General features: G+C 36.2%; 1 protein-coding gene across 1 annotated transcript in view; it reads left to right on the forward strand.

Annotated features, from left to right (window-relative positions):
- The window catches only part of EPHA6 (EPH receptor A6), an 860,890-nt gene that overhangs the window by 689,048 nt on the left and 146,883 nt on the right, over window positions 1-24,959 (forward strand). Inside the window, 1 exon segment of the mRNA XM_058661775.1 lies at window positions 9,905-9,966. Within this exon segment, the coding sequence (XP_058517758.1) occupies window positions 9,905-9,966 (62 nt within the window).

The following is a 24,959-nucleotide window of genomic DNA, read 5'->3' on the forward strand; positions in this document are numbered from 1 at the left end:
GGTAATTTGCAGTACAAAGAAGGCATTATTGAGTATTATGGCAGTTAATTGATGCAGATGGTGTGCCATTTCTCTCTTTAAATGGCAAAAAAAAATCATGTTTCTTTAGGCTCATACTTTTCATTCACTCTAAAACAGTCTGGATTAAGAAGCATTCCTATATTCATAAATATAGATCACGCTTCCTAATTTCTATGCAGGTATTTTATCACACCACAGAATATTTCATTCTTCAGTATTTCTCTAAGGAAATTTGTATTACCTTAAATGTGAAAAGAGAAAGAAATAAGAGAGAAAATCAGAACCAAATCAAATTAATGATTACACAATTCCTGGATTTCGAATACTCAAAGGTTGAAATCGCTAGCTTCAAAATATTCATAGGACAAATCATTTCAGGTACAAATTTGTAAATGGAGAATGGAAGATATAACATAGCTAGTTAGATGGGAATAGGAATTAACTTTCAACAAAAGCTATTTTTAAGGGACTAATATATTAAGAAATGGTTTGTAAATATATTAGTATGTTAATTTTAAGAAGGAAAATAATCATTTGTTACTTTACTCAACTCTCAAAGAAATCATCTTGTTCATTAAAGCAATGTGAAAACTGTCGACTTCCATTGTGTAGGATTTAAATTGATCTTTGAGATCATTCTGAAGTTCCTAACATACTGATTTTAGTCATTTTCAATAATGAAACTTTATAGCTCTTAGAACCATTTCTTAAGATTCAACATCTAGTCAATAAAGTTCAATATAAGAGTTAACATGCATTTAGCCATTTTTTTAAACTGCTATTGGGTAGTGATTCAATATTTAACATGAGATCGTAGTAAGTTATTTCAAAAATAGAAAAGAAGCAAATTTCTCCAAATTTCTTCAGTGAAGCCTGATACCCAAATCAGACAAGGAGAAGCCAATAACTATAATCAACTTAAATGCAGAAATTCTTAATAAAACACTATCAAATAAAATACAACAGTATAGTGAAAAGACAATTTGCCATGATAAGTAAGATTCATCCAAAGACTCAAAAATGGTTCAAATAGCAAATCAATAAGTATGTACTACATCAACAAAGAAGGGACAAAATTGTACAGTGTTTAGAAAAGGTATTTGATAAAATTCAGCATGATTTTATGATAAAATGTTGGCCAAATTAAGTACAGAACGAATATACCTCAACATCATAAAGATATATACAACAAGCCAATAGCTGATACCATACTGGACTGGGAAAACCTGAAGTTTTCCTAAGAACTGCAAAAAGAAAAGGACATAAACTTTCATCAGTTTTATACAACACAGTACTTGAAGTCCTAGCTAGAGCAATTATCAAAAAGAAAGAAATAATGGGCATCCAGGTATGAGATGAAGAATTCAAACTGCCATCATTTACAGATGACATGATTTTACATACACAGAAACTAAAAACCAAAAATTTGTTGGAACTAAGAAACAGTGCAGCAAAGTCAAACACTATGAAATCAATGTACAAAGATAACAAATCATCTGAAAAAAATAACAATAAAGCAATCTCATCTCCAGTAGCCACAAAACAACAAAATACTCAGCAATAAATTTAATCAAAGAAGTGAAGATCTCTATATAGAAAACAATAATCACTGATAGAAGATATTGAAGAGGGCAATGGAAAGTTATTCCATGTCCATGGATTGGAAGAATGCATATTGTTAAAATGTTCATACTACCCAAAACAATTTACAGATAAATGAAATCATTTTCAATATCTCAATGACATTTTTAACAGAAATAGAAAAAGATATTACTAAAATTTATGCAGAACCACAAAAGACCAAAAAAAAATCCAAAACAATCTTGAAAGAACAAGACATTTTCACAAAACTCCCAGCTGGAGCTGGAAATGGGCGAAGCTGGGAAAGGCTGCTGTAGTGGATGGTGAGAGCTAGACTAGAAGCAGGCTGGGCTGAGCCAGGCTACAGTACCTGCTGCCAAATACCAAGCCTGGAGGTAGTCCATCTCGGACTGGGCCACAGCACACACTGACACATAAGACCCAAGGTTAAGTACAAGCCTAGAAGGGAAACCTCCTGGATGCCTCTGCTGAGCTGCTGCTTCCACAGACCAGAAATTGGGACTGTGGCAGGCCAGACTTGGCTTAGCAGCTGCACTTGCTGGAACACACGAGAACTAGATGAGTGTGGACAGGCCAAGCTAGGCTGCACCAGCTGGCACGTGCCAGGACTGGATGTAAGTCATGTAAGGTTTAACCATAGTACCATCTCGCAGTGGAAGATCCAGAATTGGGGGCATAATCTGGCAGGGATACTGTGGACATTCACCTGCTAGGCTATAGCTACTGCTTGTAAGCATGAGAACAAGGGCTGGAGGAAGACCAAGCTAGACAAGGTTGCAGCACCTTTTTTGCATATGGAGTGCTAGATCTGGGGTCAGGTCTGGCTGAGCTAAGCCACAAGCACCCATGGGTGTGCATAAGAGCTGGATGGGATGTGGGTGGGGCCAGGGTAGACAGAAGCAGAGGTTGCCACATGCAAAAACCAGAGCTGAGGGCAGGCCTTGTGGCTACTGTGGATTGCCCCAACTAGTCTAGCACTTGCTGATATGTGAGGACAGGATCTGTGGTTGGTTGTCTGGGCTGGCCAACAATACCCATCAGTTTGCATGAGGTATGGGGCTGGAACAGAAATGACCAGATTGCTGCATTCACTGGTGCAGGTGACAGACTGAAATTGACACTGCACTAGCTGGTGCACACAACAGTAAAGTATGAGATCAACCCAGACAGTGTTTCTTGGAGGATTCCCCAGCTAGAGTGCTGGACTCAGACCCAGGCAACAGTTTAAAATCACAGGATATGTTGTTTGACCTTAGAGTGCGCACATTAGGTCTAGGCCTCCTAAGTTGCTGTGCAGTGAACATAATGCCCAGATTCACACAGAGGAGATTCTGGCCAGCTCATCTAAGCCAGCAGAAAACATCAGTTGCCTTGTCAGTGGATGGAAAGCAGATCAGGTTGGACAACTCTCCTGGACAAGCTTTGCAGCATGTTCCTAGGTGTGTGGGTGCACTAAGGTGAATTTTGTCAACCTATAGTTCTTGAGAAGATTTTCTCATCCCTGGAGCAATGAAACCAATAACTTCTAGTTAAGTGGAATAAGCTAGAAAGTAAGAGACATATCATCACCTCCCTCACAAGTGGAGTCTAAAAGAAAGAGGTGATATCGGGGGAGTTAAAAATATAATCATGGTTACCAAGGGAGGAGGAGGAAAGTGAGAAAACAACATTTAGGAAAGGTTGATTCAAGGGTACTAGGTTAGACCTAGACTGGAGGAATATTTCTATTGTATATTGCTCTAATAAAAAATATGGATGATTGGATTTTTGGATGTCTGTTAAACGCTTGAAAAGATAAATTTATTCTGAGTAGACATTAACTATACATATAGCGATGCATCCCACAATATTCATTTGATCTTCCTGTTAAATTTCTTTAAATGAAAAATTTTTAAAAATTATTGAAAGATTATGAGGAAATCTGATTACCAAGAACTTTTAGATTTTAATCCTGTAGCAAATAATACTTTAAGTAACAGTCCTAAAATAGGGGTTTAAAACACTAGTCCGTTGCAATAATAAACTGTTGACTTCTTTTTTTATACTATTAATTTTGTTTTTGATGATGTTTACATAGTTAATTAGGGGAAAGTGGATTAGATAATTGATTCCAGATTTTATTTTTCTTCTTGCTGTAACTGGGGGAAGAGAGGGAGATAAGGGGAGAAGCTGCACCCAGCCTCCCAACTGCTTCAATACTCAGGGATGCGGAATGGCCACCTGATGCCATCCAAGGGTCCCCAATGTGGAGCATGCTCCAAGGATCCTGCTCACATGGTTTTGATAGTTCTGAAATGCTGTCAATCTTGCACTCCAAGAATAAGGAAATCCTTTCAAGGTCCACCTTAGAGTCTCCAATGGCTGAGATATTTGCTGGCAACACCTGGCTGGGATAGTTGACCAATTCGTTCTGCCCTCCATCCTCTGCACTGGTACCATATGTCCTCTGCAGGTCCCAGTGAACCGCCATATCCTCCATATGTGCTGAGTATGCCATCCACTGCTCTGTCTTAGCCACTGAGGAGGCCCAGTTCTGACACAGGTATTGCATGGTCAGAAAGTACAGTGGCCTTGTCGATGGAAGTCCCTCAGAAGCCATTTGTCACCTGCAACATATTCCTTCAGTGGTCCTCTCTTCGACATATTGCCTTGCCCTTTACCCTGGTCAATCCATAGTCCATGTGCCCAGGAGTGCATGGGGTGCCCAGCACCAAATGGCACTCATGCAGGTCAGTGTGATCGAGGCTGGGGGCATATGACACCAACCACTTCCCCCACGTGTCTTTTTAAAAATTAAGTTAAATTTAAAAAATAAAAAATAGACTAGGCAGTTATGCTGTCATACTTGTATAGTTAACACAGATTTGGCATTCACCAAGCCCAGGATGCTTACCAGCTATTGGCTGCTTTTCTCTCAGCTGTGTAATGCTTGGATAGGGACAAGGCAAGGCAACCTAGGCCAATGACTGCAGCTGGAGCCGCTGATTTACTTCTATCCCATTTCCAATATACACTAATGAGTGTGGGGATTTTATATTGGTTAATACTGTATCTCCAACTCACAGAAGAGTACTAGATTCATATAAAGGATTTTTTTGTAAAATATTACATGTATCCTATTTCCAAAATACATACAACAGATTCATTGGGAGTCCGTTTTTGATTGGAAAGTAGCAATGCACACTGCATTGTATCTTCACATCTGGATATGATAGTCTCTACTACACAGTTACTATATATTCCCTTAAATGAAAATCCATAAAAGAAAATCAACAGTAGGAATAAAGTTAAAAATTTTTACAACACCATGAAGTTAAATAACATGTGACTGAATAACCAATATGTCAACTAAGAAAGGAAAAAGAAAACAAAAAAAACTTCTTGGAGAAAATGATGCTACTGTATGATCTATGCTGGACTGCCTGACATTGTCTGTATTCACAATGTCAGGATATATTTAAATAGCAGAATGATGATCTTATGCCTGCTTATGAATGTCTATACTATTGCAATAATATGGGGGGTAATCAGCTTACGGAAGGAAGTATGGGAAGCGGTAAACAAATCCTTGAGCCTATGGAATTGTATCTTAAAATTAAAAATAAATAGAAGGGAAAAATTACTTGATAAATCACTAAATACTCAAATATAATTATGGTAAAAAGATCAACATACAGAAGCAATAAAATATTTTTGTGATACATGTAGCTAGTGAAAATAAGGCAGAATGCAGTTTATGACTATATTTTTTGTAGAATGACTAAAACTTAATAGCAAATGGGTGAGCACAGATTTGACAAAATGAGTTCAAGATAATGATAAGGTTTCAGATCCTGGTAACAAGAAAGATAGTAGTGCTTTATTTTAAAAAGAATTAGATGAAGAAGAAAAAGTGCCAGAAAAATGTTAAAAGCTCAAAATCGCTAAGAGTAAGATATGTTTGGTTCATGATCTGAAAACAGTGAAGCAATAATATAAAATAAAATGATTTCCCAACTTTAATATTTACCATGTGAATAAAAACAATCACATAATACATTATAATTGTGTTCAAATTTACATTATCCATATTTTTGAATGCCTTGGACAAGAAAACTATTATCAGTTTCATTGAGACTATAATCATGATTCAATATCTCTACAACAGAAAGAAGGAAGATAGAAACAGATTAAATTACTGCCTCAATCTTGAATTCCATCTTTGAGGAATAATACAGGCACTCTACGAATCCAAACGACCACTACAAATTTTATTATCAGGCAGACAAAAACATAGATGTGACAGAATGTTAGATAAAGTAACATGATTTAAACCTGTAAAAGAGTTTTGAGATTAGTTACACATAAATGAGAAATTTCTGTAATTCCCTTTGACAAGCCTTTTACTGAGGCAAAGGCAAAAAATAAGAAAAGCTATTTTGTGGTATAAATAGAACTCTTTTCTAAGAGTTCTATGAGACATTTGAAAAATGTTTTTATTTTTTCCACAACAGCATGAGTAATAGTCCTATGACTACATAGTATCTCCACACTATGTTAAAAATTGTTAGTATTAGCAAGTGTTTGAAAAATATATATTAGCCAATAATTCTTAAAATTCTGAATAAAGAAGATAATTCTTCCTTATAATATAAAAGGATGATAAGAAATGTCATGTTTTTTGTCTGAGCTTTAAATACCTGAGAATGTTGATTTTAATGCAATTTAAAATATCCATAACCATTTCTGGGTTATTTATGAAGATACTTCATGCAACCTGTAGGGTTTTCTTTAAAATATCTCAGATTAAACCAGTAAGACTTCAAAAAAACCCTGGAGATTTTGAGGATTGACTAACACTCCAGAATCCCATAGTATATCCACACACTTTATATAGTACAAATACTAAGGTGATTCTGAAATAAGAGGCATGTGAATGACTGATTAAAATTGCACCAAAATAAACAAGCTCTAATGTTTTTAAAATTTAGAGATTGTTTCCCAAATGTATTTTTCCAGAGAGATAATGAAATATGTAATTCTTCATATTATAAAAATAAAACAGAAATCAATGCTTCCAACACTTCTTTCACCTAAAACATTTAAAGAACATCTACTGGGACCAGCCTTGTGGCTTAGTGAGGTAAGTCACTGACTGATCACAGTGTTCTACACGGATGTAGATTTGAATCCCAGCTGCTCCACTTCTGATGCAGCTGCTTGCTAATGTTCCTGGGGAAGCAGCAGAGGATGGCCCAAGTACTTGAACCCCTGTGTCATCCCTCTGGAAATCTAGGAAAAAGCTCTTAGCTTCATCCAGGGTGACTTTGTCCCAGGTGTTGGCAGCCATTTGAAGGACTAAACCAGCAGATAGAAACTCTCTCTCTCTCTCTCTCTCTTTCTCCCCCTCCCTCTCTCTCCTCATCCTCCTCCTCCCCTCCCCTTTTTCTCTATTTCTCTGTTTTCTGCCTTTCAAATACTATAAATAAATATTTTTTAAATCCTTGCTTTCATTTATGCTTATCAAATCTCATTCAAATTTATCCATTCTCCCTCTTAAGCAATGGAATAATGGAATATGAAGTTGCTCACAATGTTCATAATATCACTGACTGCACAACAAAGTAAATTACAGGTTATGTGCTAGCAGTAGTCTTACAGACAACCAAGTTCAATCAGCAGCTGCTCTGTTAATGCAACTGCACAAAACGTGAAAGATGAACTTAAATGTGAGTCTTCAATTTAACAATAAACTAAAGGAGCCTTCACCTTATTCTTGTATTAGTCTTAATGAGAAAGATGAAACTTGCCTTTGAAGAATTTTAAGACTGCCTACATTATCCACCAATGTATTATACTACAGATAGAACGAATTTTAAAGTACTACCGATTCACAAAGGTTAGGATCTTGCAGAAAAATACTTTATGGTTACAGTTTTCCAAATTCTGAAATGCATAATTTATTTTATAAAGCACCTATTATGCTTAGTTCTATGGAAGTGACTTGAGAAACCAGTGAAGGATGTAAAAAATATGTTCAACAGGAAATTAAAGAAAAGCAACCTTATATAAAACCAGACATATGTTCATACCACATACCATTGATGTGATGGAAATAAAGCTAGCAAAAATTTCACTGTAAGATATTTTCAAGAAAAAACTACAGTGTAAAAATTGAGATTTAAAGATTGTTCAGTGATGTCAGTGAGATGAGTACTTAGCATATAATCCTGGCAGGTAGGTACACACAATGAAGGCAGAAGGATTCAGGACTAAAAAATCGTTAACCATAATGACAACTGATAGAGCAGTAGGTGCTCAGGCTAGTTACAATAGGTGAGGTCCATTATTGAAGGGAATTGGCTAACAGGGTGAAACTTAGAGATTTTGTCCGTACATATTGAATATTTTCTTAGGACCACCGATAGCATAATTTTTAGATTAAAAGTTCTGAGGCATGCTGCCTGATATAATGTCACTTGCTAGCTTTTGACTTTGAGTAAGTTTTTTAATTTTCTGTTCCTTAATTTTTTTGTTGTAGAAACTAATGATGATATGTAGTCATGTAAGTGACTTTTCATTTTAGTAATATTAGTATTCCTGAGGGAGGGATAAATGGTAAAGGAACAAAACAGACAAAATAACTTTAAGTGTTCCCTTATCAACATTGTGAAAACTGATTCAAGGGTGTGAGGTTACCATTAGGATATCTTAGACAGCAATCATCATAGAGACTAAACTTTTGCCCCTTAACTTCCATAATCCATTCTCTTTCATACTGGAATGTTTAAGCCATTTTATATTTTTATGAAAAAAGGACCTTTTATTTTGCCACCATGGTTCATTATTATGTCAGTTTTTTTTTTCACCAACTTCCCTTCATGTTAGTCTTTAAACTCCAATTTTCTGAAGCTGTTGAAATAAAATATTGCATGATCAGTTTCCAGGGTAAAACCTGGAACTTCTAGATCCATTCCCACAAGAGTGCTGACAGTTCATTTGACCTCAAAATTGCTGATAAAGTTCTTCATATTGAGATAAAATTGATGACTTGAAGTAACCTAAAATATGTTAATATTCACTACAAATGAGAAGCTTCTTTGGGTTTTAATTCTATGCATAATAAATTGGGTACTTTATTACTACATTTAACCTTTGGCACATCATTCTTTAAAATATAGATTCAACTGTAAAGTCTAGTATTTGCATACATTGTGCTGGTTTGTGATGGTCACTGTTTCTAAGCTACAGTTCTAAAAGGGATGTGAATTACAATGAGATCTAATATTTCTATCATTGGTGCAGATATTCTTTCAAGATATATATATTCATAAAGAAAAATAGTACATAGTACAAATTGAATTGTTAAAAATTCCAATGAGAAATAAGGACTATACAAGTAAAAAGTAAATATGTATACATGTTTATTTCAGGTAAATATTATTTGCCTTCCTCTGAAATGTGTTTATCATTTAAACTTGTGCAATTGAGCTGAACAAATGTATTCTATTCTTTGAAACAAATCAAAGTTATTTACATAAATATGCTAATAGAGGCATATTGGAACTGTAACTAGATGTGGTTAAGAAAACAAGTAAATGATAGTCAGCTTCTAATCCCAGCTTCTACACTAGACTGAAAAACATAGTTACTTATTTTCCATGTGCTATCATAATTGGTCTATTTGATCAAATCTATGTTCAATAAAAGATGACTGAAAACTATTACAAATCCTACCAACTTTGTAGTATCATCATCTATTTAGGTTCCCCTGCTTAAAAGTCCTTAAAAGGAGACTGTGAGTGATGGTTTATAATGTTTTAAAGAGTATTTATGAATTTCTCCTTTTTGCTTTGCCTTAGGAATATGTCAGACATGCCACTCTGAGTTAGCAGGAATTGTTACACAGCTGTGAACCTTGTAGCCCAAATGCAAAAGTACCCATGGTAACTGTTTAACCCCTTACTTCAGCTTGTTAATTGTCTTTGAAGGAACAGCTAGAGGACCAAAAGAACACACTCTAAACAAATAATTGTGGGGCCAAGGGAATGAAATACTCCATTCCTTTGTAAATCCATTGTAATTCTTATTACAAGTCTCTTTTTAAAGTCTAAAGAAAATAATGATATAAAGAAAAGAAGATGCAATGTATAGTGCAAATGCTTTTGTAGAAGCAGGTTGGAAAATGAAGTTCCCAATAATAAAATGCAAATAATTTAGCTGCCACAGCTGGAAGTCTCTTACTGCAGCTCATATATTGGTAAGTGCTCTAATCCTTATATGTTCTCTTGCTCTTTTGCAGGCAGACCAGTAATGATTGTAGTGGAATACATGGAGAATGGATCCCTAGACTCCTTTTTGAGGGTGAGATGGTCTTTTCTGATGGCATTTAAATAAGCTATTTTTGAGTTCTAGATTTGAATCATTTATCATAAATTAATTTTTGCATAATTTTATTCATGAATTTTTTGTGGAGAGTGGCAGCATTTGCTCTAGGGTGCATGTCTCTGATACTGTCATCAATTACAGAGTTACTAAGAGGCAAGGATGTATACTTAATAATAAAATTGATTTTTCCTATAAATTCACATGCCATATTAATCTGTAAGTGTATTCCAAATGATACTATCATGAAGAGACAAAATAAACTTTGTTGCCTCATACGGCCATTTATTTAGCTTTATCATGTTTAACTATTTAGTGTATTTTATCCATTATCTAAAATGCTGAATTCCTTAAATTGATGAATGTTTTCCAGCAATAACTCAACTACATTTCACAAAATTCCTTTGTCCACCTTAAGTCCATTTGGCTGAATACTGAAGACACAAGAAACAAAATGAAGCATCTTCAGTCGAGATTTGTTTTAGATCACAGCTTTTTAAACCACAATTTTAAAGCGATATAGTCTTGCAAGTGTGGTGTATATAATAAATCATTAGCTTTATATACAGTAATTCCAAGAAACAAAGATTAGAAGGCACCAAGAAGTATTATTTCAAAGTATATTTATAAGGTGTTTTTAAGGTTTCACAAACTATCGTGTGCTGTGAAAATATTCATTGATAGGAAAATCAAAATGTAAAAAAAAAGCAACCACTAAATATTTTCAGCTGCAGTGTAGGTCACATGTCTGCATGATGCTATATTCCTTAATAGATATCTATTTACAGAGACATGTCCATTTTTCTTGTTTACAAAATAGCTGGACACCTGCCATTTGCCATGTATTGTATTATTTTTCTTGCTTATTTTCATGTGAAAATAGAGCATTCTTCCATCACTCCATTTTTTGCCCCATTTTGTTTGGACAAGTTCTATTTGTAGCTCACCTTTCTCTCTTGATCTCATTTTCCTTGATGTCATGCTCTCTTCTTGATATATTTACACTGTGACTGGGCTTGATGTCCACATTCAAGACCAGAAGCTGAATTCAGCAAAATCTCCAAGGTTTTTATAGAGCAATATTTTTCATGCAGTGCATCTCTCAACCAAATGTGCTCTTAAAAGGCAAAATGAAATACATAGGCGTTTGTGACATGAACTGTTGTTTTCCGTAGTCATTCTCAGAAAATGTTGTTTTATAACTTTTATTTATTTCTTCGTATAAATATTCCAAATTATTATAAATAACTTATCAGGAAAGTCTATGATTCTTGAAATGCAGGTAGCCTTATACTCCCCCTTTGTGTTTACTGAAAACTCACTTGTATAAGACACATACCAATTGCTTTTCTTTTTCTTTTATTTTATCCTTTCTGCTTTGTTTTATTTATATATGACCTGAACTCTAGAGCAGAACAAGATGGCAAACAATGTAGCAGATAATTTAAATTCCTGCTGAATTTTGGATCAAATGACTATCACGAGCAATATATATGAGAAATATCAGCATGAAATATACTTTATATTCTGCTGGATCATTAATCAGCTAAAATAAAGTATAAAAATAATAATCTAGTATAAGATTTACTTATAAACATTATATATTTAATAACAAATGTTTTAAAATACTGTTTTTGCCTCTTAATATGCACCATGTTTAAGACATTTCCAGAGCTACTTGGAAACAGTAAATAATTAATTAGCGGTAGCTGCCACCAGCACTTCCATGAAGATCTCAGCACCTGTGCCAACTAATCTTGGCTTGGCCCTTACTGGCTTTGTGACCTTGAGTGCGTTACGTCCTCTAAACTTTGTTTACTCATCTGCAAAAGGAAAATATTAAGAAAATTTACCTTATTCAATTGTTAGAATGGCTTAGTTGATCAGTTATAAAGGTTATAAAACAATGTGTAACGCGTCATAAGTGGCAGATCAGGCATTGAAACCTAAATCAATGGCTCAAATAGCTAATCTCTCATGTCCTATAAATTCTTGTTATCAAGTTGTCTACTATTTTCCCTTTTAAATCAACCCCACCATGTGGGATATGTCCCATTCCCATCTGCACATAGGGTTTCTGCAAAAATAAATTTCATAAGATTAAAATGCAAATGATAATGTGGTATATGAGTAGAAAAATAATAGGGTCTCTATTCCCATACTACTGTTCTTTAATATTCTTACTCTCCTTTGTAATCATATCCCAACTCCCCCAGAAGCTTAAAGTGCTTTATAAACTTTATGTCAATAGTAGGCACTCAACTCCCATGCCAAGCAGAAATAAAATATATAAATGTATATAGCCCATAAATTCTCAAAAGCAAAGTCATTTTTCAAACTGCTGCTTTGGAATTTGATAATCACAGCTTCTGTGAGCACAGTAAAGAAGGAAGTGACTAAATGCGCTGCATTGTAGGGGAGCCGTTCGTGGCTCATTAATAGCCTTCTGTGCTTACTGGAAGCAGAAAAGATTTCCCTTTGGTCTCCCACACTATTTGAAAATCACTTCAATTTGCTATTTTATTGTGAAGGAGTGGTAGCACAACTAAGTACAAGATTACAGTCTCATGCCAATGCTTTTGGCTGGCTAGCTGTGATATTGTACTGGATTCATAAATCTCAAACTGTTTGGAATTCTTGTGGACAACTTGCGATGTATATTGGTAGCAGGGAGGTGTCGTCAAGTATGTCAGTAAGCGTGGTGGTATACACGCATGCGCATAGAAAAGTGTGTGGGTGTAGATGTAATTGAATGCACCAAAATATATTATGACTTAGCAGTCAAAACACCAGCCTTCCTGCCTGCCTGACCAGAAGATATGCATCAGTGTTATACACTTTTCCAACCTTACCAAGGATATATACGGGGTGAATTCATTGTAGCCTTAGCCATGATTCCTGTACTCTCCAACAATACATGTGAATACATAAATACTTTGTATGTCACTTGCCTAGAAACTGCCTGCCGCTCTATCATTTTACTAAAGATTTATTGTTTTTATTCAAAGGCAAAGTGACCACAGGAGAGAGAGGCAAAGAGAGAAATTTTGCGTTTTCTGGTTCACTCCTCAAATGATTATCAACAACTGGACCTGAACCACGCTGAAGCTAGGGGTTAGAGACTTCCATCTGTATCTCTCATGTGGGTGACAGGAAATCAAGCACTTGATCCATCTTCCCCTTAATTGCCAGTAGGAAGCTGAAAAATAATTTGAGAAATCAGAATGTGCACCAGTGCTCTGATATGTAAAGCATGTTTAAAAAATGTGGGCTTAAGCCACTATGTAGAACTCTATTTTGATAACAATATTACCTAGAAAGTCAAAAATAATTATAAAATATTTTAATAACTAAAATTATATAATATTTGGTACGTTGAAATACCAAATGCTAGCTACAGATTATTCTAGTATCTTACATGTGTTGACTATGACTTTATCCTACCACAAAGTTCAGTTACATCAAAATAAAATAACATTTCTTTTAGTTGTAGATGATATAGTTTTCATGCTGTAGACTCTTGCTTATACCTCAAATCCTTTGGCATGAGGAAAAAAGGAGATCTTACATCCACTGATTCTCTCCCCAAATGCCTGCAACAGCCTCTGGTTCAGACTAAACTTGGGAGCCAGGAATTCCATCCAGATCTCCCACAAAGGTAGCTAGGTGGTGGTACATGGACCACCACCAATTTTCCCCCAGGATAATTAACAGGCAACTAGATTGGATGTGAGACACTTTGAAAAAGAATACTAGCTGAGCCACAATGCCTGTCCAAGTAGTAAATATATGTATGTGTGTGTGTATAATACATATATTTATTTTATATATAAATTATATTATGTTAGAGTCATTATACAGTTTGTTCAGTCTGAAATTCAAACAAATGCATTTTCTACCTCAATTGAGATGATGGTGTGGTGGGGCTTTTTCATTTCATCATATTCATGTAGTGTATTAGAATTATTAATTCTCGTATTTAAACCATACTAACATTCTGTGACTAAATTCCACTTGGTCATGGTGCATAATCCACTTAATGTGTCATAGTCCATTTAATGTTTCACTGAATTTGGTTTTGCTGGTATTTAAAGTTTTTTGCAACATTCTTTATAAGGAATATTGATACTGTTTTCTTGTACTGTCTGGTTAGCTTATAGGACTATTGTAATTCTGGTTCGCAAAATGAATAAAAGGGTTCCTCCTATTCAACATTTTGGAAGAGATTAAGAATTGTTAGTACATTAAATGGTTCATAGAGTTAAATCATCAGAATTTTGATTATTAATTATTTCTCCATACTAGTCTAGGAATATTCACATTTTTTCTCTACTCATGATTTAGTCTTGATAGGTTTTATTTTTCAAAGAATATTTCTCTATCAGGTTTTTCAGTTATTTAATTATTCATAGTATTTTTATATCTTTTCGGTTTCTATAGAATTCTGAAAAAAATGTCTCTAATTTCACATTTTAATAATTTGGAAAGGCTCAATTTTTCCTGGATGATTTAGAGAATACATTGTCAATGTGGTTTATTTTTTAAAACTAACTTTTGGTTTTCTTCATAGTTTCTGCTATCCTTTTGCTCTCCACTGCATCTAATTTGTTCTGTTTTATAGTATTTTTCTGCTTTATACCAACTTTGAACTTAGTTTGTCCTTTTTTTTCATTGACAGCCAAAGTTAGGTTGTTGACATGAAATCTTTTTTTTTCTTTTATAACAAAAGAATTCAACTTTATCAAATCCCAAGATTACACTTATTTTCCTGTGTCCTGTAAATTTTGATATGCTGTATTTTTAATTATTTGTCTCTAAAAGTTATGTAATCTTGTGATTTTAGTTTCACCAATTGTTTAAGAATTCATAGCATACTTATTCAGTAATCTATGGATTTTTCCTGGTTTTTCTTGTTACTGTTTTCCAACTTCATCTATTGTGATCTGAGAAGGTATTTTGTATGAGATACATTTTTCAAAAACAGTTGATTCTTAAATCATGGTCTGACATGTGGTCTGCCCTGGAAACTGTTCCACATACGGTTAAGAAACACATTTCTACTCTTTTCAAGTAAAGCAGTTTTGTCTGTTGGATTTAGTTAGCTTATCGATTTGCTTGTGTCATTTTCATCTTTATGTATCTCTCTGGCTGCTCTATCCAGTATTGAGAATACTATCTTGTATTTCCCTGTTTTCTTATAGAACTTTCTATTTCTCTTTGATTTTATCATTTTTATTTGGATATTTTACAGGCTTTTATTAGTTGCATAAATGTTTACAGTATTACAATCAAGGGCATTTTTTAAGATTTCACGGAATTTAAATAATTTGTATACTGAAGGGAAGTAAGAATAATTAAAGAAAATAGGTTGGTGAGACAATGTAGTTCAGGAGATGGAAAGGAAATAAAGTAAGGACCTTTGTGGACAATTCTTTGGGCACCAAAAACCTCAGATCTTCCAAGAGTAGAAGGACCCTATGTATTGGACATGGGAAGATTTTGAGGAAGAAGCCCTTATTGAAGGAAATTATAGCTGGTGTTCTTATATTTCATGCATTTGGGGCAGGTTTTATGCTACGGCTTCAGGCAATCCTTCATTTAAGACATATGTTGGTAATAGTTGCTAATGTTTAAAAAGAAAAGCAGATGATCACTTAAAAACTGTCCATAAAGAGCAGGTTTAACTCCAGGGACAGGTTTTTTTTTTTTCAGTCAGCAAGTAATTGTAACCCATGAATGCAAGTCATAAAAGGAAGAATCTTCTGGCCCGTAGGTCGTATTATTTGTCTTGGTTGCATATGTTCTTTATCTACACCACGTAGTCCATATCTTTGACACTTGAGAAATTAAACAATGAAGTTCATGTGGAACATCCAACTGGTTCTGGCAAATGGAATGTATACTTAACCATCAACTCCCCAAATATAAAAGTAGAAATAGTAGATATGCTATTTCATAGAGTAGGTATCACAGTAAAATATGAATACAAAAATGATATTTCACTTGACAATGAGAAGGTGTTTCAGGTCAGAAACAAGTGAATCCCTGCTATGAAAAGGATGCAGAGGCTGACAGGATAGAAATAAAGAAAACTATAGTAGTTTTACTATTGTTTAGTGCCGCTTTGAATCTGTTGTCTATGAATTACCAGATTTGATCTTGATAGGCTATATTGTACTTTTTCCTCACTCTTTTTATGGTCCTGAAAGACTTCCCTGCACTCCCCCCCATTACAGATTAACATAGCGTATTGAGGGTATAGTAGGTTTTACAGTTTTTCGATGTAGATCTGAAGTATTCTGACATTAATTGTTGGTTTATAGATTATATCGCATTATCTTATTGTATTGGATACAGGTTGTTAGAGATTGCAGATCCTGACAACCTCTTAACAGGAGGTCATGTGCGTGGAGCAGGGGGGCACTCCAGGGTGGAGCAGGTGGCAAGGAGAAAGCCTGGATCCCAACCATGAAGACTCCCAGACCTTCACCACAAACTATTAATACGAGCAACAAGGACTATATCCCAACTGCCAAGGAGGCCACAGGGAATTGGATGCCCTCGGAGGCCGAGTACTCTGAGGTTACCCACCCCCAACTGGAGCTCCCGCTAGGGATGGTTGAAGTCCAAACACTACCGCTCAGAAACCAACATCATCGGAAAGACAACCAGAAGCCCTGAGCGGTCCGCAGACACAGAAGAACAATAAATGTCCTTTGGGACCAGGGAGGAGAGCTTTCTCTGGTCTGAGCCTGGCTCCACCTCTGGACCCCCGCCCTCCCTCGCAGTGACCATCGGGATCGCTTCGAAAACCCCTCATAGCAAACAAACAATCATACAAACTAAAAAAACCTAAAATAAATAGACAAACAACAAAAAATAGAGCTTGGAATCTGACAGGAAAGAGCTGGCATGGATTTGCTCATGCCTTGCTGGGTGGGACACAAAGATTAGTCACTCTTCACCGTGGTGTTGGGGACTTTCCTGCACCCCCCCCCCAAAAAAATGTTCTGCACCTTAATTGTTGACAAATGTCTTGTTAGAGTTACAAGCCAGTCTAGATTATCCTAAAATCTGCCAATATCAGTAAAATTATACTTCAACACAACAAATGGCTAAATACTAAAATGAAATAGACACGAGACAGCTGAATGGTACCTAATAGCCATTTTAAGGTATATAGCAGCCGGTCCTGTATACAAACTAAAATTGAAATGTCAATGAGCAAATCATAGGTTGTGGTTAAGAGCTTGTTTTTTGTTTTTTTTTTTTAACATACTGGTTACGCAAAACCATGTCAATTCCATAATGTTACAAATTGCTGTTAATGTTATATTGGGACTCTTAATTGACTGGGATGATATTCTACCAGCTCTAACTTTGGACCAGAAATGGTCTCCCCAAGAAACTGTTCAACCCATCTGGACAATACGTAGCTGGACTCTATGTTTGGTATATGTTTGCAAGGAAAGAATCTTGATTGAATTTGAACTGTAATACTGCACCAAGGTGGAGGACTCCACCAGGGGGGAGGGGCGTGGGGAGGGGTAGGGGGATTCCCAGAGCCTATGAAACTGTCACATAATGCATAATAATTAATAAAAAAAAGTCAAAAAAAAAAAGAAATAAAGAAAACTACTCTGGGATAGATATGTTCATTGGACGGAAGAGGAAGTACCACAGTAATGTCTTATTCAGGATTTGGATTGCATGGCTTTAGATGCCCACAAACTTCAGTTTGAAATATGAATTGGAAAATTCTAAAAGTCAGTAATTCAAATGTATTGCATTAAACATCATTCTGAGCAATACAGTGATAACTCGCACTGACCTATTTCATCAGGCCCAGAATATTAGTCTTTCTTTTGTCTAGCTTAGCCACACCGTATACTCTATTTTCATTCTAGTTGATGCTTTGGGGCATGTGGTGTAGCTAAGTGCAATGTCCACGATGATCCCAAGTACTCTCAAAACAAAATTACCTGCTTATATTTCCCCCCAAATCATAAAGTATAGGTGACAATGATCCTTATGGAATAATCCCACCAGTGTTTCATTTTAGAATTAAAAAAATACTTGCAATAGGAAAAGTTATTATATAAAGTCCCATTAACAGGTAACATTGGCCCTCCTGAATCTGCCATGAAAACAAAAAGATAATACTGAATTTTTTACCTCCAAATGCAACCCTCTTTCCTCTGTCTCTTGGCCACAGCATTATTAGGTTTGTCATAGCCACGTACACCCAGCTTGTATTGAGCACATCTAATTATTGATCAGCTCAGACATTAACCATAATATACTGCTTAAATTTATGTGCTATTGCTGATATAATAATATTTATTAAATATACAATGGGTAAATTAATGTCAGAAACTGTATATGCTTGTTGAATCTTATAGAATAAAGTTATGAATGATTTTCAAGGCTTTTGGGAATTACTGGAGAAATTAGGAGTACAAGTTGATGAAGAAAGATTGGCCAACATGCTTTTAATCAAGAAAAAGAAGGACATATTGAAAACTGTCAAGGAATATTAACAAACAAGGAATTTAAACAACTTGTTCAGTCATCTCAAGAGGAAAGTGAAGATGGAGAAGAAATTGAAGCAAGACCAGAACCACTGTGATGGCTTATTGGCTAATCCTCCACCTCTAAGCACCGAAATCCCATTTGGTTGCCAGTTCATGTTCTAGTTGGTCCGTTTCCCACCAAGATCCCTACTTCTGGCCTAAGAAAGCAGTGGTGGATGGCCAAAAGCCTTGGGGTCTTGGACCCACCTGGAAGACACTGAGGAGGCTCCTGGCTCTTGGCTTCAGATCTGCTTAGCTCTGGAAATTATGGCCATCTGAGGATTGAGGCAGTGGATGGAAGACTATTCTGTCCTCCTTTCTGTAAATCAGCCTTTCCAATAAAAATAAATATTTTTTTAAATTTTAAAAAGGAATTTAAACATGACCAGCATTGTTAATGTTATCCAGATTTGCCAAAGTGCTTCAAGTTGTACAGACATTAACAGACACAATTAAGAAATACAATCCTCATATTAGATACAGCAAAAAATTCACCCACATGAATGCTGAAATGTCACAGTCTCTAGCAGCACTCTGATTAGTTGAGAAGAGATATCACCATACCAAACTTCAAGATATTCTATAGGGAATTTATGATGAAAACACTTAAAAAGCCTGTTACTGACACAAAAACAAACATGAAAATCAGTAAAACAAAATGGAAATACCAGAAATTAACCCACACATCTTAAGCCAACTAATTTTTTACAAGTGAACTGAAGTCAATACAGGGGAATGAACAGTTTCTTCAACAAATGGTGCTTGGACAATTAGATACAGAATTTTTACCTTATACCTCATACAAAAATCAATTCAAAAAGGATCAAAGATCTAAATCTATGATCTGATAACATTAGGTTACTAGAGAGAAGCATTGGGGAAATTCTGCAAGTCAAAGGCATAGGTGATGACTCATATGGAAGACCCCAGAAGCACAGTCAAATAAAACAAAAATAAATAAATAGGATTACATCAAGCTAAAAATTTTCTGCTCTATAAAGGACACTGTAAACAAAGTGAAAAAGAAGCCAGAAGAATGGGAAAAAATATTTTCAAATTATATAACTGGCAGAGGATCAACATCCAGGATCTATAAGAAGCACAAGAAACTCAACAGCCATGAAACAATCCAGCTATGAAATGGGTAAAAGATATGTGCAGGCAATTTTCAAAAGATGAAATTCAAATGGCTGATAGACATACAGAAATTACAAATAAAATGAAAAGGAGATTCCACCTTAACCTGTTGAGAATGTCTATCATACAGAAATCAGGAAATAATAAATGCTGGCAAAGATGTGGTATGAAGGGTATCCATAACCACTGTTGGTTGGAATGTAAACTAAGTTGGAATGTAAATCTTCATTAGGGAAGATGGGTCTCAGATTCCTCATGGATTGAAAATGAATGTAACACGTGAACCCAACATCCCATTCCTGAGAAATTACCCAAAAGCAATGAAATCAGCATGTGATACAGTTACTTGTATATGCATGTTTATTGCAACTAAATTCTTTTATAGATATGAAATTAAATGTTCATCAATGGATGACTGGATAAAGCAAATATGATGGAATACTACTCAGCCATTGAAAAAGAATGAAATCTTATCTTTGGTAATAAAGTGAATGCAACTAGAAACCACTATGTATAGTGAAATAAGCCAGTCTCCAAAAAGACAAGTATTGTATGTTTATCCTGATTTGTAGTAATTGATACACAGAGTACAAAAATGCAATCTGTATGACTGAGATTGGCGTTTTGGATTTGATGACTGATTACAGCCTTTGTTCTATGCTCTTAAGGAATATTACGTTTTTTAAAAAATTCTATACTTGATATGTGTTGATATTTTTAATTAATTAATAACACTAAGCCTGTGATTGTTAAGTGAAATGATAGTGTGCCATTGCAAAAAAAAAAAATGTTTTTAAAAGAACGAGGAAACACGGAGGGTGGATGGGGAGGGTCAGAAGATAGGGTGGGAAATATCACTATGTTCCTAAATCCATGTTGTTAAATATGTGAAATTTGTTCACTTTACATATATTAAAAAATTATTTTAAAAAGGAGATTGAAAATCAAGATGGCAGAATAGGGTAAGGACACATTTAAACAGAGAGATATCAGCCAATGTGAACCAGAGAGGGCACATTCCAGGAAATAGGACAGAACAACAGCAGAGGGGTATCTGGAGACTGACAGACACAGGAAAGCAGCTGACTCAATGGTGTGGAGTTGCAGTGATTGATACCCCAGCAGCATTCAGCCTGTGGCAATCTGGACTCCACCAGCAACCAGAACTACACCTGCCACAAGGTGGGAAGGGAAGTTCACCAGGAGCTCCGAAGAACACAGACAAAGAATTGCCCTTCCTGCTGGTCTGTTTGGTTTGACCAGGAGCAGAGACAGAGTGTGGCAGGTCAGATGGGTGGTGCGGGAACAGGGTGGATTTCATAGCCCAGTCTGCCTCCTAGAGCTGTATCAGGCACCATTTTGTTTAAGGAGGCAAGGACTATGAGGGCAGGGCTGTGCATGCATGGAGCTGAGAGTAAACTCATTCCTGACACAATGAATTGCAACAACGTGGCATCCTACAGGTTCCACAAAAGATAGGTCCAGGTAGCCCTCAGAACTGAAGGTCAGAAGATCAAGAACTCTAGTAGTAGCACATCAGGTGCAATTTTGTATGGTGTGGCAAAGGCTTTAAGATGTCATGAATTAGTAGACTGCATTAAAAAACAAAATCCATCTATTCATTGCCTACAGGAGACATATCTCACCAACAAATATCAGCAGAAACTATATCTCATGGATTTTTATTTTTTTGTTAGTTTTATCTCTTCAAAACACTTTCTTCTGATTAAATTCTTCAGTGACTCACAGATCATACAGTAGCGTCATTTTCAAGAAGGTTCTTGATTTTCTTTTTTATTTCTTCAGCGACACATTAGTCATTAAGTAGTATGTTATTTAACTTCATGTCATTGTAAATTTCTATTTTTCTTCCTGTTGCTGTTTTCGTATTGTGGCTTTTCATTTAACGGGATATACAGTAACTGTGTAATGGAGACTATCATATCCAGATGTGAGGATACAATGCAGTATGCATCTCTACTTCCAAAGATGGACTCCCAATGAAACTGTTTAATATATCTTGACAATAGGATGCTGAACTCTCTGCCATTGTCCATGCCCACAATGATGGACATATGACTGTGTGAAGAACTATACTATATTAATTATATAGCGGAATTCAGTGAGGGAGGAGGGAATTGGGGCAGGGATAAGGGATTCCCAGGGCCTTTGGAACTGTATCATCAAATGATAATGATAAAAAGAAATAATTTTTTTAAAAAAGTAAAAAGAGACAGCCTTCAATTATATTTGAAAAAAAAAATCCATGCACACAGACACACATACACACCAAAACAAACAAAAAATACCTTCATCCAGCATGATTTCCATCTTGTGCCTTGTCTTCTCACTATGTTAAACTACTGACGTTGTGATGGTTTAGTGATCCTGCATCATCCTAACACTATGTCAGAATGCCTGTATTGTTCATCTCACTACATCTCATCACATGGGCACTGGGTCATCATACGTCATCACAAAAAGTACGGGTGAGTGAAGCATACTAAATTATGTTTACTTTTGTGACTATATTTTGTTGCTAATACTGTAGCTAGTTATGAGTTAAACTATCAAAATATATGTGTATGTATTAGTAACAACGTAGTTTATGCAAGAGTCAGTACTCTCTTAGTTTCAAGCATCCACTGACGTCGTAGAACATGTAACCCATGAATAAGAGGAAGAACAAACAAATAATTATTTATGAGAGTAAGAGAACTAAGTAAAAGACAAATATGGCTGGAAGTAGGATCTTGGCAGCTGGATGATACAGACATTTTGCAAGAGATGATTTAGTCAGGAATTTTGTTAGCTGTTGTGCTGCTGACAGTTTTATATTGACCATGATGGGAGTATATACAGCATAGGAGTGAATAAATGCTACAGATTTGTTCTGTGTTTCTCAGAGGAGCAAGGTTACCAACACAACACTAGACAGGTCTATATTTCTGATGTGAGGCAGTCCAGTGTCCACCTGGGAGCCAGTAGCTAAAGCAAAAAATTAAGAGACATATTATAAATTAAGTTGCCTAACACATTTGCATACATTTCCTTTGAGTCGGGAATTGTTCTAATTTCCTGCATTAACTCCTCCATTGTTTACAACCCTGTGAAGTATGGTCTAATCTTCATTTTACCAGGAGGGAAATAGAGACAACTTGCCAGCATCATTTTTTACACAAATATGTATGAAGATATTTTAGCAGACAAGCTACTAGTCCAGAACTTTGATTATAGAAGAGGAAAGAATACAAAATAAGAATATAATGCAAAGAAAAATGAATGTTCAAGAAAAGATATGATAAATCAGATGCTGTTATGCTGTGGAGAAAAAGCAGAAATGAGAATGGATTTTGTTATTAAATTGAGCTGGTGGAGAAGGTCTCACTGAAAACTGACATTTGTGTACAGAAGAAAAACTGGGGGGCCTGACTTGGTAGCCTAGCAGCTAATTTCCTTGCCTTGCTTGTGTCTGGGATCCGAAATGGGCACCGGTCCTAATCTCAGTAACTACGCGTCCCATCCAGCTCCCTGCTTGTGACCTGGGGAAACAGTCCAGGACAGCCAAAAGCCTTGGGACCCTGCACCCAAGTAGGAGACCCAGAAGAGGCTCCTTCCTAGCTCCTGACTCTGGCTTGGCACAACTCTGGCAGCTGCAGCCACTTGGGAAGTGAATCAGCAGAATGAAGATCTTCCTCTCTGTGTCTCTTCTTTGTGTATCTGACTTTCCAATTAAAAAAATAAATCTTAAAAAAACTGAGAGGAAGCAATATTGATACCTAGGCCAACACAGGAGCATATTTTGATTAACAGTGATTTTTAATATTGGCTGCACATTAAAAGCATTTAATTTGGAGATCTTTTAACAGTTTTAATAGTTTTAACCTACTATACCCTCAATACGCTATGTTAATCCGTAATGGGGGGGAGTGCAGGGAAGCCTTTCAGGACCATAAAAAGAGTGAGGAAAAAGTATAATATAGCCTATCATGATCAAATCTGGTAATTCATAGACAACAGACTCAAAGCAGCACTAAACAATAGTAAAACTACTATACCAATGCATGAGGGGGGAATCGGGTGCGATCCTGACAACCTCTTAACAGGAGGTCATGTGCGTGGAGCAGGGGGGCACTCCAGGGTAGAGCAGATGGCAAGGAGAAAGCCTGGATTCCAACCATGAAGACTCCCAGACCTTCACCACAAACTGTTAATACGAGCAACAAGGACTATATCCCAACTGCCAAGGAGGCCACAGGGAATTGGATGCCCTCGGAGGCCGAGTACTCTGAGGTCACGCACCCCTAACCGGAGCTCCCGCAGGGGATGGTTGAAGTCCAAACACTACCGCGCAGAAACCAACGTCATCGGAAAGACAACCAGAAGCCCTGAGCGGTCCGCAGAAACAGAAGAACAATAAACGTCCTTCTGCACCAGGGAGGCGAGCTTTCTCTGGTTCGAGCCTGGCTCCACCTCTGGACCCCCACCCTCCCTCGCAATGACCATTGGGATCGCTCTGAAAACCCCTCATAGCAAACAATCATACAAACTAAAAAAACCTAAAATAAATAGACAAACAACAAAAAGTAGAGCTTGGAATCTGACAGGAAAGAGCTGGCATGGATTGGCTAATGCCTCGCTGGGTAGGACACAAAGATTAGTCACTCCTTACCATGGTGTTGGGGACTTTCCTGCACACCCCCCCCCAAAAAAAAAATGTTCTGCACCTTAACTGCTGACAAATGTCTTGTTAGAGTTACAAGCCAGTCCAGATTATCCTAAAATCTGCCAAGATCAGCAAAATTATACTTCAACACAACAAATGGCTAAATACTAAAATGAAATAGACACGAGACAGCTGAATGGTACCTTATACCCATTTTAAGGTATATAGCAGCTGGTGCTGTGTATGAACTAAAATTGAAATGTCAATGAGATAATCATAGGTTGTGGTTAAGAACTTGCTTCTTTTTTTTTTTTTTTTTTATTTTGTTTTTTTTAACATACTGGTTACGCAAAACCTTGTCAATTCCATAATGTTACAAATTGCTGTTAATGTTATATTGAGAGTCTTAATTGACTGGGATGATATGCTACCAGCTCTGACTTTGGACCAGAAATGGTCTCCCCAACAAACTGTTCAACCCATCTGGACAATGAGTAGCTGGACTCTATGCTGGGTATATGTTTGCAAGGAAAGAATCTTGATGGAATTTGAACTGTAATACTGCATCAAGGTGGAGGAATCCACCAGGGGGGAGG

Source organism: Ochotona princeps, chromosome 3 (genome assembly GCF_030435755.1).
Source record: "Ochotona princeps isolate mOchPri1 chromosome 3, mOchPri1.hap1, whole genome shotgun sequence".
Lineage (NCBI taxonomy): Eukaryota > Metazoa > Chordata > Mammalia > Lagomorpha > Ochotonidae > Ochotona > Ochotona princeps.